The 21,030-nt window shown below is 32.9% G+C and overlaps 2 protein-coding genes across 7 annotated transcripts; one reads left to right on the forward strand and one right to left on the reverse strand.

Moving 5' to 3' along the window:
• Nucleotides 1-1,820, forward strand: LOC112735813 (leucine-rich repeat extensin-like protein 4). The gene has a single exon (XM_025785301.3). The coding sequence runs from the start codon at nt 69-71 to the stop codon at nt 1,383-1,385; it is 1,317 nt and encodes a 438-aa protein (XP_025641086.2). The 5' UTR covers nt 1-68; the 3' UTR covers nt 1,386-1,820.
• Nucleotides 1,821-13,384: 11,564 nt separating this feature from the next.
• Nucleotides 13,385-20,253, reverse strand: LOC112737693 (snRNA-activating protein complex subunit). 6 transcript variants are annotated; one of them, XM_025787711.3, is made up of 13 exons: nt 19,890-20,253; nt 19,454-19,665; nt 17,803-18,112; nt 17,665-17,720; nt 17,505-17,571; nt 17,379-17,431; nt 16,471-16,528; nt 15,782-15,870; nt 15,609-15,693; nt 14,995-15,090; nt 14,700-14,825; nt 14,363-14,623; nt 13,385-13,954 (listed from the first exon to the last, which is right to left on the reverse strand). In XM_025787711.3, the coding sequence occupies exons 3-13, from the start codon at nt 17,944-17,946 to the stop codon at nt 13,670-13,672; spliced, it is 1,320 nt and encodes a 439-aa protein (XP_025643496.1). In that variant the 5' UTR covers nt 17,947-18,112; nt 19,454-19,665; nt 19,890-20,253; the 3' UTR covers nt 13,385-13,669. The 6 variants fall into 6 exon arrangements, with proteins under 6 accessions (XP_025643496.1, XP_025643497.1, XP_025643499.1 ...); XM_025787712.3 differs by having other exon boundaries at nt 17,803-18,109; nt 19,890-20,212; XM_025787714.3 differs by having other exon boundaries at nt 19,454-19,595; nt 19,890-20,209.
• Between the last annotated feature and the right edge of the window lie 777 nt (nt 20,254-21,030).

Raw genomic sequence — 21,030 nt, forward strand, 5'->3', positions numbered from 1 at the left:
TTGTACTAATTTAAACATGTTCAAGACAACATGATTAAGCAATAAGACTAAGACTTTTTACACTGAAAATGAAAGACCTTACTTCATTACATATATTGATGAAGTCATTAGTCATTTACCACTCACACAAAGAAATGGGTTTGCTTTCATCTTCTTATTCTTCTTCTTCTTTCACCACTTTTGTTCTATTCCTCTTTCTTGTACAATTATCTTGCTTCTTCAAAAACCTTAATGCAAAGCATAGTGTGGCCAATGGTCAGAACCGGGGTGGCCACCATCACCACCACAACACCCGGAATCCGAGGCTTGATGGCGCCTTTCTTGCGCTGCAAGCATGGAAGAGTGTCATCTATTCCGACCCAAAAAACTTCACTGGCAACTGGGTAGGTCCTAGAGTTTGCAATTACACAGGTGTGTATTGTGCTCCATCACAAGATGACCCTAAAGTGACAGTTGTAGCAGGCATTGACCTTAACCACGGCGACATAGCCGGCTTCCTACCGGCCGAATTAGGCCTGCTTTCAGACCTTGCTCTGCTCCATCTCAACAGCAACCGCTTCTGCGGCATCCTCCCAAGAACACTAAGCAACCTCAGTCTCCTTCACGAGCTTGATCTTAGCAACAACAGATTTGTTGGACCTTTTCCAACGGTTGTTCTTTCCCTTCCTTCCCTCAGATACCTTGACATTCGGTTCAACGAATTCGAAGGCTCATTGCCTGTTGATCTCTTTAACAAAACCTTTGATGCAATATTTCTCAATAACAACCGTCTTAGCAGTTCCATCCCACGAAGCTTCGGCCGAATCTCGGCCTCTGTCCTGGTTTTCGCCAACAACAGATTCGGAGGCTGTCTTCCAGAAAGCATAGTAAACTTAGCTGAAACACTGGAAGAGCTTGTCATGATCAACACCAGTTTACAAGGTTGTTTGCCACAGCAAGTTGGATTTCTCTACAAATTAAGAGTATTTGATGTTAGTTTCAACAAAATTGTTGGCCCAATTCCTTATAGCCTTGCAGGGCTTTCTCATTTGGAGCAGCTCAATTTGGCACACAATATGATGACCGGCATAGTCCCTATGGGAGTTTGTGAGCTTCCCAACTTGGCCAATTTCACATTTTCTTATAACTTCTTCTGCGAGGAAGAGGGAATTTGCCGGAACTTGACATCAAAAAGAACTGTCTTTGATGATCGCCGCAACTGTTTGCCGGAGAAACCGCTACAGAGGAGCAAGAAGGAGTGCAATGCTGTAAATCAGAACCCTGTTGATTGCATAAAACTTTGTTGTACCACAGAAGGTGGTTTTGGAAACAATGTCACAAGTTCTAGCTCAATGCCAACAATGCCTATTTCTGCACCTCCTTTTATTGCACCAAGCCACCCATGATCTGAATTAGACAATCACTTAGTACATTGTTATTAATGGTGTGTTAAGTTGTTCATCTATGTGTTTATATAGTTGTGTCATATGCTCAGTTGTACTATCTTTGGTTTGTTTTTTTCTTTTTGCTTTCTTTGTTTTTAGGAGAATGTTGTATCTAGCATGTTTGCAGACTATCTTTATGTGAATACTAGGTTCAAATTTCAAAAGGTAATGTTATTTGAAGGACATTACATTACATGCAGGAATTTGAATTTTTTGTTTTTTTTTTTTTGTTTTAATCCTCTGAGAAAAGTGATCCATTCATGCTTTAAGAATGGATTAGTGTAGAATTGTTACTACTGTTAGTTTCCCAAGACATATCAATAAAAAGGGCAGATACAATCTTAGCATGTGTTAATCCCAGAAAATTTGGTATGCAATATACAATATGTCAATATCAAAAAGCAGCCGCTAAGAATAACTATCAAATTACTTGAAAAGCCAGAAATGCTTTTACACCAGTTAATATTGTTTTTATTATCAGTTTCTCCAACATTTGACGGCATTAATCAGCACTATTTTTTCATTTTGATTTGAGTTGGCTAATTATCTTTTTTGTTGCAAAAGCAAAGAGTAGATGAAATTCACATTGGATACTGGCACCATTAACATAATTTGTGATTTCACTGTTGTCTATTGGTTATTTATCCCTCTCAAAATTCTAACAGCATGTTCTTGGTCTCTATATTATATTATGATCTTCAGTCCACATGAGTATAATGCTCCACAAGCACAGGTTGGGATTGGTTTAAACTCATCAAGTTCTTCCCAAATTTCCTTAAGTTTAGTGAAATATGCAGTGATGGATAGATCTCCCTAATTCATTGCAAACATCTCCTCTTGAAGATAAGCTTTTCGAAACAAATCACCTTCGTAGAATCTATCATAGAATCTGTGTTTGAGATCGTTCCAGAACTCCGAAGTCACCTTACACCAAAGAACACTTTGAAGAATCTCTACGCTTAGGAAAGAATGCAACCACGATAGTACAAAGGTGTTGCATCTGACTCAAGTTTCATAGGTTGAGTCAGTTTTTTTCAGGTTCGGAATGGTTCCATCAATGAATCCCAACTTGTTCTTCGATTTGATGGATAGCCAAATCGATCTCATCCATAAGTAATAATTTCGAGTTGTAAGAGGAGTTTGAGTTAGTAATAAACCTCGGCTTTCATTTGGATGGAGGTAGAAGGACTTGTCTGATCTTGAATTGGTTCAATGTTGATATCCCTACTTGCGTTTGAAGGTTAGTGTTCCAAGGGTTATTTATAAAACATTGATTTGGGTCTGAACGTGAAGTCCAGATCCCTTAATATGACAACGTTCGACTTTTTTGGTGCCGAGGTGTCGCCTGTCCGAGTTTCTCGTGAGAAGGTAGGGGGTGGTACCTACAAGAGACTCCGATACTTAAGTTAACAAGGGTTTTAAGCAGGTTTTAAGTAGAGTAGAACGTGAATTATACCTGGGAGTTTCAGTGCATTTATAGTAGAATAGCTAACCACCTTTATTGGAGTAGTTCTATCTTTTCTAAATGTAGCGGAGAAATATCCAGAGGCAGTCACTCATTCAAATCAAGTAGAATTGGATCTCTTTGTTGATGTCCAACCTCTTTAAAGAGGTCGGGTTTATAATGAAGTCCACTTTTATTGGTGGACCTTTTGTATTATTGGGTCTGGCTCTTATTTATTGGATTAAGGTATGAACAGCTGGCAAATTGATTCATTAATCTCATGAGGTTTTGTAAATCACTCACTGAAAATGTTTGTAGTTGCGAATTTTTTGGATTATCCGCTCCCGCTTCTCTATCTGCCATGGATGTCGTGGAAAGAAGGGGAAAAAGTTCACAATTTTCATTTAGCAATATTTGCAGCTCCTCCAAACTCACCGCACCATGATAAAATTTGTTCTGAGCTGCAAATCTCTTGGTGAAAAATAAAGGTTTTACTATGCAAGCCAAAAAAAAGAGAAATGTGTCTACTCCATTAGTGAAAAAATCACACCTTTACAAAGACTAAAGGTGGAGCTATATATAGCCAAAAAAATAAAAAAAAAAAAAAGAAAAGACATAATACTAATTACCTCTTTCATATTCTATACAGCTGTTACCTACTAATGTCATACAATACCCACTAAGCAGGGAGTACTAGTAGTACTCATACATTAATAAATTTGGAGTAAACTAAAATTGAAAACAATCTATCCATACAAGACAAAAATTATCATTTGTATCCATAAAAAATATATTTTTGTAGGTAAAATTCAAACCCTAAAAAATTAAATAAAATTTTCAAATTATCCTTCTCCCCACCACTACTACCATTATCTCTCATCCTCCCTCTCTCCCTCTCTCTCAATGTTCTTAGTACCACCGCTTTGCCCTCCTCCTCAACCGTCATCCTAACCCCTTCGCCACACTCCCTCATCGGTGTCAGACGCGACTCAACAGCACCAGCACCACCATCACCAGCATAATCATCTAATGCAAGCTCAGCCTCTGTCTATGCCGAAAAGAAACTCTAGATCTAAGGATGTTGCGAGCATTATGAGTGATTCGTTGGGATCTAAGGATGCCGTGGAGCGTCACGGTGGTCGATACCGGTAAGTTGCTCCTTAGGAAGACGACTCCCCCGCTGCCAAGAAGCCCAAATCGGAGAAATTTCCTCTCAATAGCTGTGAATTTTTCGCCGCCGTTACCATATTCTTTGTCTTCGCCACCGGCCTTTTCTGCATCTACCTCACCATGCCCGCCTCCAAGTTCGGCCGCATCAAGTTCTCACGCACCCTCTTCGATCTTCGCCTCCTTAAGTAAATAAAGATCTCTCTTTTCATTATTATGTTATCATCTTCATAGATTTATTTGAATCAAATTAACATTAGATAAACGTAGCATCAGATTAGTTAGAATATTAGTGATTTAGACAGGTGGGAGAAAACTTTTTTTGTTAAAATAAAAATTTTGGAATTTATCGTGTTGTTTTGAGTGTAAAAGTGTGTTTGAATCTTTTTGTGTTGCTGAATTGTGTTGCTGAATTTGATGGATGAAACAATAGAGGAGGAGGCGATAGTGTTGGAGTTTCGGAAGGTGAGGGAAAAGTGGAGCTTGCGGTTGAGATTGGGGTCGAAGAGGTGGAGGGAAGAGGAAGGGTGGCGATGAAGGTGATGGTGATGGTAATGGAGACAGTGATGGTGGTAGTTAGGGAGGAGAGTGGTGGTAGAATTTGGAATTGGAGTCGCTAAGAACATTTAGAGAGAGAGAGAGAAGAGAGAGATTATGATAATAGTGATGGAGAGAAGAATAATTTAAAAATTTTATTTAATTTTTTAAAATTTAGATAATTTTGCCTATAAAAATCTATTTTTTTATAGGTACAAATGATAATTTCTATTTTTTATAAATAGATGTGTCGGCGTTTTCAATTTTCGTAAATACAAACAGTAGTTTACTCATTAATTTGACATGTCCAGCATTTTATTTTTAAAACCTTAATGTATCATTTTTCTTGCAGAATGTAACTGGTATAGAAAAGCTATATGTTAATTATTGTATCTTTCGAACTATTATTCTGCAATCTGAATTGTGAATATCATCTTTTGAATATAATGTTCTTTCATACTCCATGAAGTAAATTTTATTTTGCTCCATAGAATATTCTCATTCATTCATTTCAAATAAATGAAATTGATGGGGAAAAAATAATTTTACATCCTGGAGTAAATAAAAATTTAAGAATTTTTCAAACTTTATTGAATATTCACTATTCAATACTACATATGTAAGAAAAACATTATATTTGATATCAAAAACCATTGCGATATTAACTTACACGTGCATCTTTCAAGAAATTCACTGTAGGTATACTGTAGACGTTTTTTACAAAGGAGTAAACAGATAAATCTGTTTTATATGTATAAAAATAAATACCATGTTTTCTTAAAGCAATTGCAATGAAGTATTGTTTAGAATTTTAAATATGACATTACATCAAGTAAAATGGTTCCAAATTTCACTTCTCAATGAAATCGTTCTCATTTTTAGAGACAGTTTTATTTTTATAGATAATCAATTAAATTTTGTTATCTTGTACAAATTTAATAAATTAAAATAATTTCTATAACATATGATCTTATAAATACTGATATATATTTTGTGAGACGTAAAATAAATTAAACTAAAATCGAATATTAAAAATATTCTTATTATTAAAAAATGACATCTCATCTATGTTATCTATTGCCGCATCAATTTTTTTTTTTTTTTGCGAAGTTTGTAATTTTTATAGATTTTTAAATTTATTTTTTCTATATCTCTTCTCATTTAATAGTCTTTACTATCATTATCTCGTAATTAATAATAAATTTATTATTAGACTATTTTCTAAGAAAATTATCATATTATTTATCTATCATTAATTCTATGAATTAAAATATTAGCCTATTACTCTATTTTTATTATATTATAGACCAAACACTTTATGATACAGAACGAAACTCAAAATAAGATAAAAAATTAAAGAAAAGGACTTCTCTACTTCAATTTGATTTTTTGATACACTTTATTTTTTCTGTTCACATCCAAATTTCTTAAAGAAACTCAAAGAAATTTTATTTATAAAAATTTATTCAGAAAAAGTAATAAAGAGTCTTTAAATAGGCCCCTAACATATTAGTTTAAAAATAGACTAAATTTTTTTAAATATTTAATTTGAATTTAAATTTTCTAAAGATAACTTAATTTAATTAAATTTGATCTTTATTAGATTAGATTTGATTTGATTTAAATTTAAACTTTCAAAAAATACTATTAAGCAAATTAGAACTAAATCAAATCTTCTAACAAACCCTAACAACAAAACAAACTAACATAGACTAAAAAGTTCTCTGAACACATATCATTCTCCCCCTCTACAAAAAAAAAATCGTCTTCGAATCTTGTTTAATCACTTTTGAAAAACAGCCTAGCAACTGAGTCTACTGTGCATGCCTTTTGTTCAAGATCGCTTGAACTATCAAATTCAAAACAAACTGCACTTTGTCATATTTTGAATATTTGAGACATGTTTCATATTACCGCTCACTATAAAATGAAATTAGTTGTCCTTCACTCCTTCTATCCATATTAATTCCTTCAAAATTCACCAATAGATCGGCAAAACTTTTAAAATTGGACATGTAAACACTAGGCAATGCATGGTTAGATATATGAAAAACTGGACTATGTTTGTTTACAGAGACAGGACATTGAGACAGGGACACTGAGACACAAAATCGTATTTGACAGAGGAAATATGGACAGAGACAATGTGTCCAGAGACACTGAATTAGTGTATTTTGTATCCATCCTAACAGGACACGGAGACACTAACAGGGGACACAACTTATTTTTTATTTTTTCTTTCATTATTCTTGTTAATTTTTCATAATTATATTTTTATTATTATATTTTTCATCTCAAAATTTTTGAATGAAAAAAAATGAGAATAAATTAAATTTTCATAATTTGTTCTAGTTTATCACCAAATATAATACAAGAATTTTGTGTCTCTGTCCATCAGTGTCTTGTCCTGTTCTCAGTGTCTTGTCCTATCCTATTCTTAGAAACAAACGCAGTTCTGAAGACTTTTTGGATATCATAGACACTAATGCACTCTTGTCTAAACTATAACTTTCAAAATTTCTCTACAAGTATGTTTATTTCTCTCAGTTTTTTTTTTTTTTCTCAATCCTCTCTTTCACTCAAACATTGATTCTTATGCCGAGACGTCCGCTTGGGTCACCAATCTTGGCAAGGTTAACAACCCCACTATGGTGAAAGTAGCCATGAATCTACCTTGGTTGGCTAAGTCAAGGATGCACCTCTTCCTCTCAAAGAGCCTAGAGAAAAATAAGCACACAGCTTATTTCATATTCAAATAAACTTCAACTCTATTTCATAAATAAAAGGTACATGAGTTATTTATACTAGTAGGAGAAGAAAAAGCCTTCATAACTTGGACGATGTGGGACTAATACATAACACAAAATTCACTATCTTAAACAATATGGGACTTGTATTCCCTTATTACAATTAACTAATATAATTAACCTACTAACTCTATTTGCTCCTGCGTCAGATTCTTTTCACTCAAACACTCATTCTTTTTTTCAGTTTCTTCTTCTCTCATTCTTTTCTTTTCTCTCTTATTTTTTAAATTGCTCATATTCTAAAGACCTCTTTTAGAATTGTTGCACATTTTGTTCCTCTAAGTACTTATCTACATCTACAGTATACTCAACAAATTCTTTTATTACTGGATGTGAAGTAAAATTAAAGATAGGATTGGTTGTGAAGTAGAATTAAAGATAGGATAAGAAGTCTGCTGATATCAATCTATAATATTTTTCTTGAAATCTACAATAGTAAATTTTGTCGTATCCTCAAACTTTGCTCCTTTAGAACCCTGTGTAGAATTAGAGTCTGAAGAGTGTCAAGTTGCCATAAATTATTGTTGCGTCTCCACCTTAATTGTCAAATGGACTAAATCCTCCGTTGTTACATAATGGTAAAGTTCGACTTTATCTGTATCTATAATTTCTTTGTTTAATCCAATAAAAAAAATTTTCATAAGAACTTTAGGACCCTTTTCAACGTTAGCCTTGCACATCAAATATAATAACTACTTGTGGTACTCCTTTACTGATCTTGAACCTTGTTTTAACTGACGAAACTTTTCAAAAAACTCGTGGTATGATGATAGCACACACCAATTTTTCATGATGTATGATGATGGCACTCGGATTAGGTCACTCGTGTTTGCATTCATAATTAGTTTTTACCCTCAATTAACTCTCCGCGGTTGCTTTTTACTACTCTTGAAAATCATTTTACTGTTGCACTCTTTTTTTTTTGGGGTTTGACATTGTTGTTCTTATTTTACCTTGCTTTTTTTTTATGTTTTTTTTTTGTATACTAAATGTTAGGATTTGGTTGAATTAGTCTCACATTGCTTAGGATAGCAAATGGAGTGGGTGGCCTAGGCTATAAATATGAGGTTAAGTTCATATTTTTTGCACCAGTCAGAAACACTTAAAGCTTGTATCTGACTTTTCTTTTCCTCTATACTCTTTGATTAGAGAGTGTTGTGAGGTGTAGTTAAATATTTGCTTTGAGAGTGTGGGTGTACTGGGGTACCGGTGTTAGAGAGAAAGAAGTCTATGTGTTGTAACAATTTTCACATAGTGATATTCTCTGGTTGTCATTTGACAACGGCTGTGGTTTTTTTCTCCAATAATTGGGATTTTCCACGTTAAATTCTTGTGTTGTGATTGTGTCTATTTTATTTCTCTGTGAAAGGTATTTTCTCAAGGGGGAATGGTGTATTATTCCCAACATGTGGTATCAGAGTTTCGGTTCGGTGGGATTTATTCTTAGTATGCTCTGTGGTTGCAGCCTAGTCTGACCTTCCACATCAGAAAAGAATTTTGTCCTGTGGCTTGAGGTTGATCTTTGGTTGTTGTTGTTGTTGCTGGAAGGCAGTGTGACACTGTGAGAGTGCAGTTTGGAAAGGTTCTGGCTAAGGAAAGACTTGGTATTTAAGTGTGTCCATTGTGACCCACCTCTCTTTCCTAGAGACCCTTCCTAGTGCACGGTCTATAGTTGAGTTATACTATTCCAGTATACGGTTGCAACAATGTCAGGATATTCAAGTGCTGTGAAGCTTGAAATAGAGAAATTTGATGGAAGAATCAGTTTTGGCTTGTGGCAAATACAAGTCAAGGATGTGTTGATACAATCAAGTTTGCACAAGGCGTTGAAGATAAGAAGTATCCTCATGGTATTGCCGCACTGCCATGGATAAGGATAAGTTGTGGCAATCGGGTCCACAATCGCACACGGACATTGGTTGGTATTGAGATGCAAGGTGTATGGCGGAGTTATGTCGATAGCTGAAGAACTTCCAGGAAAAGCCAATTTGGAAGTTGCACCATGAATTTTCAGCAAGGTTTCGATCTGTACCAAGGCGAAATATTTGGAGTGATCTAATTCCAAGTGAGTATACTTTCATGGTGGAGTATGATAGTTCTCTGAACTATGATTGTCGGTATAGACAATGGCAGCAAAGAATTGTCGGTGTTGACTATGGAAGCTGAAGATGTGTGACTATTTCAATCAAGGTGGAGATTGTTAGGATTTGGTTGAATTAGTCACACATTGCTTAGGATAGCAAATAGAGTGGGTGGCCTAGGCTATAAATATGAGGCTAAGTTCTCCATATTTTTTGTACCAGTCGGAAACACTTAAAGCTTGTATCTGACTTTTCTTTTCCTCTATACTCTTTGATTAGAGAGTGTTGTGATGTGTAGTTAAATATTTGCTTTGAGAGTGTGGGTGTACTGGGGTGCCGGTGTTAGAGAGAAAGAAGTCTATGTGTTGTAATAATTTTCACATAGTGATATTCTCTGGTTGTCATTTGACAACGGCCGTGGTTTTTTTCTCCAGTAATTGGGGTTTTCCACGTTAAATTCTTGTGTTATGATTGTGTCTATTTTATTTCTTTATAAAAGGTATTTTCTCAAAGAAAAATGATATAATATTCCCAACACTAAATTGCTTCAAAAGAAAATCACGAGACGGTAATGAACAATAAACAATAAAAAGAAGGAAAAAATCAAGGGAAGACACGAACTGCCGAGAAAAAGGAAACAAAGAATGACGAGAAATAGCAAATAAGAAATGACGGTACCGCGCTTGAACGATCAAGAGATTATATATATATATATATATATATATATATATATATATATATATATATATATATATTAGAGTAAAAGAAGAATAAATATTAATTAATAAGAATTAATCTAATTTTCTAATACCTAAAATTTGATACCAAATAATATGGGATTTGGATTCTCTAAAGTTTAAATTTTACTTTAAAAAATAAAGTGTGATTTTTCACCATTTATTTTATAAGTGAGACCAAAAATAAATATGAGAGAGAAACCATTCAAAGGTAGAAGATTATATTTACCCTCTAAAGTACAAATTTAAAATTTAGAGATCCAAATTCAAATAATATAGAACAGATCTAGTATAAGATAGAAAATCAAAGAAAAAAACTCCTTTATCTCAATTTAATTTTTTGAAGTAACAGTTAAAGGACTCATCTACTTCTTCTATTCACACCTAAGTTTTTTAAAAAAATTCAAAAAATTTCATTCATCAAAATTTGATTCAAAAAGAGTAACAATAAGTCTTTAAATAAGCCCCTAACAAATAAATTTAAAAATAGGACAGTGCTACGGTGCGGAAGAAATTTTTTTTCAGCAAATACTGAAAAGACGTGGTGAAAAATGAGTTTTACGCGTGTTAAGTTAGGTATACTGTGCCAGGCAAGTTCTGCAGAGATATCACAGAAATTGTCCGGTGCATGGAAATCATTAATATTAAATTTGTTGAAAAATTAATGTTGTGATTAATTGTTGGACTTTTTTAAAATTGACCAATAAATTTTTGAAAATACTTAATGGTTGGGCTGGGTTCTAAATGTAGCCATAGCTAGTCCATTTGATAATAATAATAATAATAATAATAATAATAATAATAATAATAATAATAATAATAATAATAGAAGCAAAGGAAAAGGTATTATTAATTGAAGCGCTGGAGAGAGACAGAAATATAGGGATTTTTATCAAATTATTAAGAATTTCAACTTCTAAATTCATTCGGCTGCATTTGTTTATTTCAAATTCTATATTTTTACACTAATAAATATTAGGCTTATTTTTCATTGCTTTTATGTTTTTATAAAATTTTTTAAAATATAAATAAAAATATTTTTATAAAATCAAATTAATTTACGAATTCTAAATCCTTAAAATTCTAAATTCTCAAAAATATATACTAAATATTTGTCAATTTTAAATTAATATTCACTAATTTTAAATTTATAAACTAATTAAAAAAAAACTAAATATACCTCATTAAATCTTAACATTAAACTAAAAATCCTACACCCTTAAACCCTCAAATTAAACCCTAAAATCTTAATAATTTAACCATAAACCCTCAAATTTAAACCGTAAATTCTAATGGACCTAATTACTAAATTCTACACAATTAACATTCACAACCTAAATCGTATACCCTATATTGTAAATCCTAAAATCTAAAGCATACTATGTAAATTCTAGCATATCGATTTTTCTTTTTCTTTTGCTACAAAAAAATAACTCATTTATTCAATTAAAGGCTTTTAGGTTATTACTCTTTTATTCTAAATTTGATAAGTTGAACTCGTAAGTCTGAAATTGAGCTCATAAATTAAATGAATCGAACTTGAACTTAAAGAAAAAAAATAAATCCAGGAAGAAATAACCTAGAAGGGTGTGAAATTATAAAAATTGAAATAAACAAAGCTAGTAGAATGAATTTCATAATTTGAAATTAATAAAAACTTGAAAAAAAATAATTTGAAATTTTTTAATTTAAAACTATTAGTAATTAACGTTGCATAATATATTTTAAAATAAATCATTCTAATTAAACAAGTTAAACAAAGGCACTACTAATGTTTAAGGGTTTTTTTATTCAATATTATTTTTTATTTTGGATTGAGTGTTTAGAGTTTGTAATTTGAGATTATAGTTTAGGATTAGGTTAGAGTTGGGGTATTTTAGATTTGGGATTTGGGTTTAGAGTATGTTCTTGAGAGTTTAGTATTTAGAAGTTAGGATTTAGGGGTTAAGGGTGTAAAATTTTTAGTTTAGTGTTTAAGATTTAGTGAGGTATATTTAGTTTTTTTTTTTAATTAGTTTATAAATTTAAAATTAATGAATATTAATTTAAAATTGACAAATATTTAATATATATTTTTGAGAATGTAGAATTTTAAGGGTTTAGATAGAATTTGTAAATTAATTTGATTTTATGAAAAAAAATTTATTTTTATTTTAAAAAATTTTATAAAAACATAAAAGCAATGAAAAATAAGCCTAATATTTATTAGTGTAAAAATATAGAATTTGAAATAAACAAATGCAGCCGAATATATTTAGAAGTTGAAATTCTTAATAATTTGATAAAAACCCCTATATTTTTGTCTCTCTGGCGCTTCAATTAATAATACCATTTCCCTTGCTTCTATTATTATCAACAAATGGACTAGCTATGGCTACATTTAGAACCCAGCCCAACCATTAAAAATTTTTAAAAATTTATTGGTCAACTCCAAAAAAGTCCAACAACTAATCACAACATTAATTTTTCAACTAATTTAATATTAATGATTTCCATGCACTGGACAATTTCTGTGAATCTGTGATATCTCTGCAGAACTTGTCAGGCTAACTTAACACGCGTAAAACTCATCTTTCACCACGTCTTTTCAGCATTTGCTACTTAACACGCGTAAAACTCATCTTTCACCACGTCTTTTCAGCATCTGCTGAAAAAAATTTCTTTCGCACCGTAGCACTGCCCTTAAAAATAAGCCAAAATTTTCTATATACTAATTTAAATTTAAATCTCTTAAAGATAACTTAATTTAAATTCTTCTGAATATGTATCACTTTATTTATTATATTTTATAATTTTTTTAATTTTTAAAATAAAATTATAAATTGCAAAAGCCAATAGGTATTCAATGATATTTAAAAAATGTTACAAAAATACTTGAACTTATCAAAACCAAATAGAAAAAAAGGTTACGCTTTTCAGTTTTCATTACACTTTATCAAAAAACTATATTTAAACAAATACTTCATTATATATACGACATAGATTTACATAATTAAATTTTATTATATTATAAAATTATGATATAATTTTTTATTTAAGCAAATACTTCAATATATATAAATAATATATATTAACCGAATTAATTTTACTATTATATTATCATTGTATTATACTATAAAATTTATTACAATACAATTCTGTTTTAACTTTTTAAGTTATATTGGTTGATTATGTTATAACTATAAAATACAAAATTTCTCCAGTATCATTTTAATTATCTAAAAGATTTTGTGCAAAAAATTTATACCGTTCATTTTTCGTACATTGTGGGACTCTAAATCTAGTTCATAAAATTTGCAAACATGCCTCTAAAAGATGCAAGTGCCCATCTAATCTAACACTACGCTCTATACTATCCTCTTGGCTCCGGAGATTTTAGCGCTTCCGTAGATACCAAACTAAATGCACCACCAAATGCAATTTTTGTTTTTTTATGACATCCTCGTGAAAGTGTTCTTCAAACTAAAAGGAACTAATCGTGATTATAATCATATTCTAGGAAGCTGTTATAATATGGCAAGCCATCGTCGTTGAAGTGGAGGAGCGAAAAACATTCATCACAAAAGTAACAAGGGTTTTGTGGTGTCCATTTGTCATCGGCTGTTACCTTTGTAGCTCTGAATATTTTGCAAGCACTGCATTTCTTAAAAACCGTTTTCAGTTGAAAGGTGACTATTGGATAAACCGTCCGATTATGCACATCATCGGTATGAAATAACCTCATATCTCGAATCACTAAGGTATGCGTGCAATCACCCTGCAGATATGAAAAAGATAAATGTCAGGGAGGCCAACATCTTTTTATTAATATTTGCCAACACCTTATTTTTAACTAGGGTTTAAAGTTTATGATTTAGAATTTAGTACTTAGGATTTTAGTGTTGGCCAAAAATGATAAATTTTGTTAGTCACGTAGCATTGCTCGTACAAAAAAGAAAGCAACTGTGTCGTGATTTCTTCTAATATATTTTGAGCAAAAATTAGATGCACATCTAACATTCTATGCATAAGAAAAATCATGGTATTCAAGTATCTGTAGTTAGCCCTTTTACCCTCTGATGTAAAATTGCAAAAGCTAAGCTACACTTCCCTTTGATTTACCATACGTGTCTATGGGAAGAGGGTAATAACCAAACATTAATTCCGAGAACTAAAACGAAATTACCTGGTGACAATAGAGGTATCCAGCACCAAGTCGAAATAGTAAGTCACAAAAACGTATCTTTTGCATCTCAATCGATGCAAAGCGAGGCAAGTTTGATGCAGATACTTCACCCATAATTGCTTTATGTTTCTGGTGTAGTCTGCCACTTATAATATATTCCCATTTTTTTTGCACCTCCTCCTTTGAGTTTCGGAGCCAATCCAGTATAGGTTTGGCATAATTAATAGCAGATGGGTCTCTCAAATCAGTGTAAAATACATCCTACAAAAAAGTGACCTTTTTGTCATGTACAAGGAATAAAAAATCACCTTAATACCAGTGTAAAAGAGATGCTTACTTCAATGAGAAAATATCCAGAAGGATCATACTGCCCAGCTTTTTGCATCACCTGGTCCATTGAGCAATGGATCTTGTCCCTTAAATCAGTTAAAGGCTGCTTTCCAAGAACTAACAACTCTTGGGTCTACCAAAATAAAAGTAAAAATATCAAATACGCAGAGATGAACCTGTTGTTAATCAGCTGTTTTGTGGTAGTTAACTTGTTATAGGAGAGTTTTTTTTTTTCAGAAATTACATATTGAATTTTAGCATTGTTAAAATCAATATGGTATTGAACTATTGATGTTGAATACCTTGACACACTGTCGAACATTATGGTAAACCTCCACGGATAGAAGAACTTCAGGAAATGTCACAGGTATGTGTTGTTGAAGATCTGCTGCACTGACCTGCCATACATTAAACCAGAAGAATGACTAGAAGCGCATACACATGGAAAGAAGAAGAAGAAGAAGAAGAAGTTAAGGCACACACAAGTCAATTACGGTTCGAACCTATTTGTAGTATAATAATGATATATTGGATATTGAACAAATATTAGGAGTCCATTATTGAGGAAGCAGCCAATGAAAAAGCATCAATTCAGGATAGCAGCGAACTGCATCGAAGTCACAAATGGAAATCTTTAAGTAATGCCTGATTTATTTCCGACATGAATTTTAATGCTTTTAGTTGGTCAATAATGGTCATAAACTAACTACTTAAGAGATAAAAGTTAGACATATATATGATCCAACAAAGAGAACAACATAAACAAGAAATACAGCAATTCAATAAGGCACGCATCTCTAAGTGCATACAACTTAGTTAATTACTCTAACTACTAACAGTAGGATAACATTAGTGTGCATATTTTCCAATTTGAAACCAAATGATTTTTTATATCAGATAAGAATCTCAAAGCAACCTTTTTGGTATAATTTGTGGACCTAAGTGATCTCATCCTTTCGTTCCTGCCTGGTTTGAGGGTTTCAATGATCTTGCAAGCAGGACTAAAACAAAGACAAGATACATTAAATTAGAATAATAGATAGATCTGATGAAAAATGGAATAATCACATAAATAGTAATGATACCAACTTAAATGAATGAAGTCTCGCTGATTCCTTGTCTTCTTCTTGCCTTTGTTTGATTCTCACAACTTGCTCCACCTTTTCTATACAACCACTCTGTAAATTAATGAAATAAATGATTATTTTTGCTTTTCTTCTTTTGAAAAGGACAAAAAAGTTGGATATTAGAGAGAGATATTTTATATTGAAAAGCTAAATGATCATAAGTTCCAAAGGGATTGTGCACACATATCCTTTCAAAGTCTATATGTGAAAAGCTTCGATTTCCATTATTTATTCTAACAGCAAACTTAATTGAATCACACAACAGCAAATACAGAAACAGTTCTGACACATCCTTTGCACATTTAACATGCTTATATCCACTTGATCACGTTTCGATAAAAAAATAAAATCAAATCAAATCAAATCAAATCGACTTAAATGCAAAAGAACATAATTGAATCCAGATGATTCAGCTCATACACGAAACAAAATTGCAAACCAAGATGAAATGTTTAATATCCCATTTTAAAGGTGGTGACCCAAGCCCAAGCCCCCGGCATTTTTTTAGGGGCCAACCCTTCAAGTTATAGTTCATGTATATATAAAGATAAAATGTCATGGCATATCATGTATGTCACTATCAACACGAAAGAAACAATTTAACCATAAAATAATGCCATGAACATAATTTCTTTTAGAGAGTTGGCATACCTCAAGAATAGGAGTATTTGTTCCTTTCCGTTTTTTCCTTGACCTCTTTTCATCACCCCTACAACAAATCCAACAAGAAACTCTTTACATAATTTGTTCACTGCAAAGTGTAAAACTTGATAGAGAAAGAAATTGAAAGAGATGCAATAAGATTTTTTTTTGTTAGGCTCCCTGTATATGGCATTTTCACTAAAGAATTTACGACAAGTATCAATGTAGTACAACTACATAAACATTACTAAGATTCATGTATTTGACATAATTGCAACCAAATTGTTAGGTACCCAAGTGAAGAAAAAAAGAAGAATGAGCGAAAAGAAGCAATTAAGATAGTTAGAGAAAAGAGTGGTAAAATAGCTCCTTCGCCTTTTATTTTACAATAGAAGAATGAAAGAAAAGAGAGATGAAAATAAAATAAAGTGGGACCAGCTGATGTAACAAATAGGACAGCTGGAGAAGTTATTGGAGAGGGCACGAATGAGGGATGAATCCTGTTATAGGAGAGAGTATTGAGAGTGTATAAGATTGATGAAGGGAATCAATATGGCAGGAAGGATCTAGGCTGCGAAGAACCTTAGGAGAGTGGTGGCTCCTCAAATGCTACCTTGCTCCCTTCTTTTCAGTACTTAGTTCTTATATGAATATATCAAAGACTGAGAGTATCACCTTGATATGTTCCAGCTCCTCTGTTTCTTATCTACTCTCTCTTTTTTAATTCTATGCTACATCTACTACTCTTATTCTGTTGCTACTTTTAGTCTTGCACATATCCACAATAAGGTTGAAGGAGAGAAGCAATACAGCTCGAAAAAAAAAAAACTAAGAGTCTGAAACCTAGTATAAAATGAATTCAGATAAGGGCCGTCTACATTAGTGTAATAACTAACAAAAAATCATGCATGACTAACCCCACTTTGGATTGGTCTGAAGGTGGTGGACGATTTTCATTGTTCTCCATACCCTACAATAGCACTTCCATTAAATCTGTTCAAATATTAAACAAAAGGAAAAATATAAAAGTTCATGGAGAATACCTCAAATACTTCCTTCAAAGACATATCCATTAGCTCGTCCTCTGTAAATATTTTAAGATCATCAACCCTGAAAATGTATCAATACCATTAACAAGTAGAGACCCTATGTATTAATGAGCAGTGATGAGAGGAGGAAAACAATAACAGTAAGAATGCATACGAGACATCATCATCAGAGATTCGGGTGGCATCTTGTGATAATTCAGCCTCTAGATTCTGCATAAACAAAAAACAGTTTTTCAAAGAAGACTAAGGGGAAAAGGTAGCAAAATTGTTGGGGAGAGAGAGAGAGAGAGACCTGAAGTTCAGAAATTATAGAGTTTTCAAACTGAGGAACCCTTGTGGAGGGGCTGACCATATTGGGAACATAAATGGGTCCACCCCTTGGAATTGAGAGATCACAATCTAGTGCTTCTGGAACTGAAGATTCTATGAAATCCATTGCCGTACAATACACAACTTAACCACCAAAGGCACAAACAGAGCTTCCTGCTCCAAATTACTAGACAAAAAGATCCAGGCAGGGGAAAGAAATTTGAAGAGGTTTAGGAACGAAGTAGGTTCTTTGACCAGGCTCTACTATCGTTGCTTCCACTGTGACATGCCTACTGCCATTCAAAAACATAATCATCAGACATAAAAGGATGTCCCAACTCATTCACCAGAATAAATGTCTGGCATTCATACCGAGGCTATAATTACAAATACAAGGTTTGGCTCAAATTTGGCCATGCAGTTATAGCCCATCACCCCAGAATCATGCAGTCATTTGAAACCTGAGTACTTGCCATTGATACAGGAAATCAAGTAGTTATTAAATTTGATTTGGTGAATGACTCAGCTGAGGCACTGAGTCAATATTCCACTAGTGGGTCACTAATTGAACCGGTTGAACAAGATATAATTATATAATAAATCCAAAATTAATTTATTGATTTGACAGAAACAGCTAACTCAATTTAATGAGTACAAAAATATAAATAAACAAGTATAAGACATTTCTAACCAAAAGAAAACAGTAAACCCAATTAACCACTTAAAAAACAGATGACAAACAAGACACAATTAACTCTGAAACTTATCATAGAATTAGAGAGTACGCTGCCCAGCATCAAAACCAAACAATTCCAGTGCCCACTGTAAACAGCATAGTCTCACACTACAATATCTTATAGTACACTCCAGCATCAAACTAAAAGCTCATTTTGTGACAATTGCAACAATTGAAAATCAATGTTCAGAAGCAAAAATGACAGATCAATAGTTAAATTCATCAAAACATCAGATCACATAACAACGACAAATCAAGGGCCAAAACGATCCATCCATATTCTTCTTATGTATTATGTTTATGTTAATTGTATTCTCCAGGCATGGAGAAAAATGTAATAAAACTTGACAATTTTTTTAAATATTGACAATTCTGAATTTTGATTAAGTTCCAAATTTATTACATCAGCTGATCAAAGCAAAGCAAGCAATTTCAAGGGAAATAGCCTGTAAAGATGCAGCAGATCCTTTCACACATATTACAAATTGTTAGGCATTTGAAATGCCATATGTTCAAGATCCAAATAGGAACAAAATATTAATCAAGAACTGCAAACAATCATATGCAAGGCACTTATTATATCGTGTTTAATGAAGATGGATTAGGAAACCTAAATGGCCAGCAAAACAGAAGCAAAATAAGGCCTATCTCCTTCCATTTGTCTAATTAAATTCTAATGGCAAGCAAAACAGAAGCAAATTAAGGCTCCAGAATGTTAATTAGTCCATTCTTTCTTAAAGTAACAAGGTTTAATCATACACAAGTAAATTAATCAAGCTTAATCACCCACTGTATTTTAACCCAATCTAAGAAAATAGAAATTTCAAAAATATTCAATAATCAAGTAATCAAAAGCCAAGATATCGAGAGCGGCAAACAAAAGTACAAGAGAGCACACCGTTGGAGAGAGCTGACTGGCGGCGAGAGAGTACAGAGGAAGTGACCGAAACTGGATGAGTAGAGAGCACAACAGCGGCGGAGAGAGGCACATAACACCAGAGGAGAGCAGATTGGCGATGAGGTCACAGGTTGCAGCCTCGCTGGAGAGATATTACATAGCAACAACGACGGTGGAGAGAGAAGACACAGCTAAGAATAAATCAATACCGCCTATGTAAGAATAAATAAATCAATCAATACTAAGAATCAAAACTTAGAGCAACAAATTCATCTGATTGACAATTTTCAACAACGAATTCAACTATGATAATTTTCAGCAATACAAGATTTAGCTAGGTGATTATTTCAGCAAGACAGCAACAAATTCAAGGCTCAGTGATAATTACAGCAACAAAATTGAAAAAGAAAGAACAGGGGAATTTGTTGCAACTTACCAAATCGGGGGACCAGCTGCTGGTTGCGCAAAGGAAGCTGATAGTGAGGCCCGAGGCAAGAATACAACAACGACGACAATCCCCGGGACCTGCTGGTTCTGCCGCCGGCGACGACGAGCGCAGGAAAGGCGCGCGACTGAGTGCGAGACGGCGACGAGACGACGAGCTTGAGTGCGAGACTGGAGACGAGAGAGCTTGAGTGCGAGAGCGACAGTGAGAGAGATGAGCGAGTGACGAGACTGAGTGGTGAGTGCGAGAGGAAGGAGACGTTCGTTGAGGTCTTGAGGCTGATCACTGAGCAGATTAGGGTACGTCGTTTTGATGAAACCCAGGCGTATCAAACCTTTTTTACGGGTCTGATGTTAGGCGGTTCGAAGGGTGGTTCAACTCGACCAAATGACAGAATTTCCAGTCAAACTGTGCCTGTGTTGAGCCGGATCCGATAACTGGTTTTTTATTTTTTGTGTTAGGGTTAACTACCAAAAACTCCCCCGAATTATTTAAACGCCGACAAAAAATACACCCAAATTTTACTATCGACAAAAATACCTTTAAATAATTTAAAAACACAACAAAAATACCCAACAGTAAATATGTATTTTCAAAAAATGCCTTAGAGATTAAATTTTGATGCAATTTTTTGTAAGAATAATTATAAAATTGAGATATTATTATTTTTCTAATCATGCTTGCAAAAAATTACATCAAAATTCAATCTCTAAAGTATTTTTTAAAAATACATATTTACTGTTGGGTATTTTTGTTGTATTTTTAAATTATTTAAAGGCATTTTTGTTGATAGTAACATTCGGGTACATTTTTGTCAGCGTTTAAATAATTAAGGGGCGTTTTTTGCAGTTAACCCTTTGTGTTATAATTTAAGTGGTTTTTTTGTTTTTTTTTTATTTACAAATTTGAGAGGTAGATTTGTTATGGAAAATTTTTTGAAACATGTAAATTAGATTCTTAATTTGTTTTACATCAAACAAAATTTTATTTTATCACAAATTAGAATCTCTAATTTGTGTATTATGAACATTTAACTCTCAAATTTGAGAGTTTAAATTTTTTTTAATAAAATAAATAAAATCTATATAAAAAAACATATTAATTAACCATGATATTAAATTATATACAATGT

Source organism: Arachis hypogaea, chromosome 13 (genome assembly GCF_003086295.3).
Source record: "Arachis hypogaea cultivar Tifrunner chromosome 13, arahy.Tifrunner.gnm2.J5K5, whole genome shotgun sequence".
Classification (NCBI taxonomy): Eukaryota; Viridiplantae; Streptophyta; class Magnoliopsida; order Fabales; family Fabaceae; genus Arachis; species Arachis hypogaea.